A 255-nucleotide genomic window follows, 5' to 3' on the forward strand; every position below is an offset into this window, starting at 1 on the left:
ACCTAGTCCTTTCGCCTCTCTTAACCCCCCAATCTTTCTCCTTTATTCTGTTTTCCATCTGACTATTTTTGCACCACTCCTCTTCACCATTTCCCCCCCACGTTCTCCCTCGCCTCGCAGGGACGGCATAACCCGGCACGAGAGCTTCCCCTTCTGGCAGAGAACAATCGTGTACCAGGTTTACCCAAGGTCCCTCCGCGACGCTGATGGAGACGGCACCGGAGACCTTCGAGGTGAGGGCCAGTCTTTTCTTTC

General features: G+C 54.9%; 1 protein-coding gene across 1 annotated transcript in view; it reads left to right on the forward strand.

Annotated features, from left to right (window-relative positions):
* Positions 1-255, forward strand: part of LOC119593085 (maltase A3-like) — a 19,342-nt gene that overhangs the window by 2,965 nt on the left and 16,122 nt on the right. The window contains exon 3 of the mRNA XM_037942009.1: positions 121-243. Coding sequence (XP_037797937.1) covers positions 121-243 — 123 coding nt within the window. The remainder of the gene's footprint in view (positions 1-120; positions 244-255) is intronic.

Source organism: Penaeus monodon, chromosome 31 (assembly GCF_015228065.2).
Source record: "Penaeus monodon isolate SGIC_2016 chromosome 31, NSTDA_Pmon_1, whole genome shotgun sequence".
In the NCBI taxonomy this organism is placed as follows: Eukaryota; Metazoa; Arthropoda; class Malacostraca; order Decapoda; family Penaeidae; genus Penaeus; species Penaeus monodon.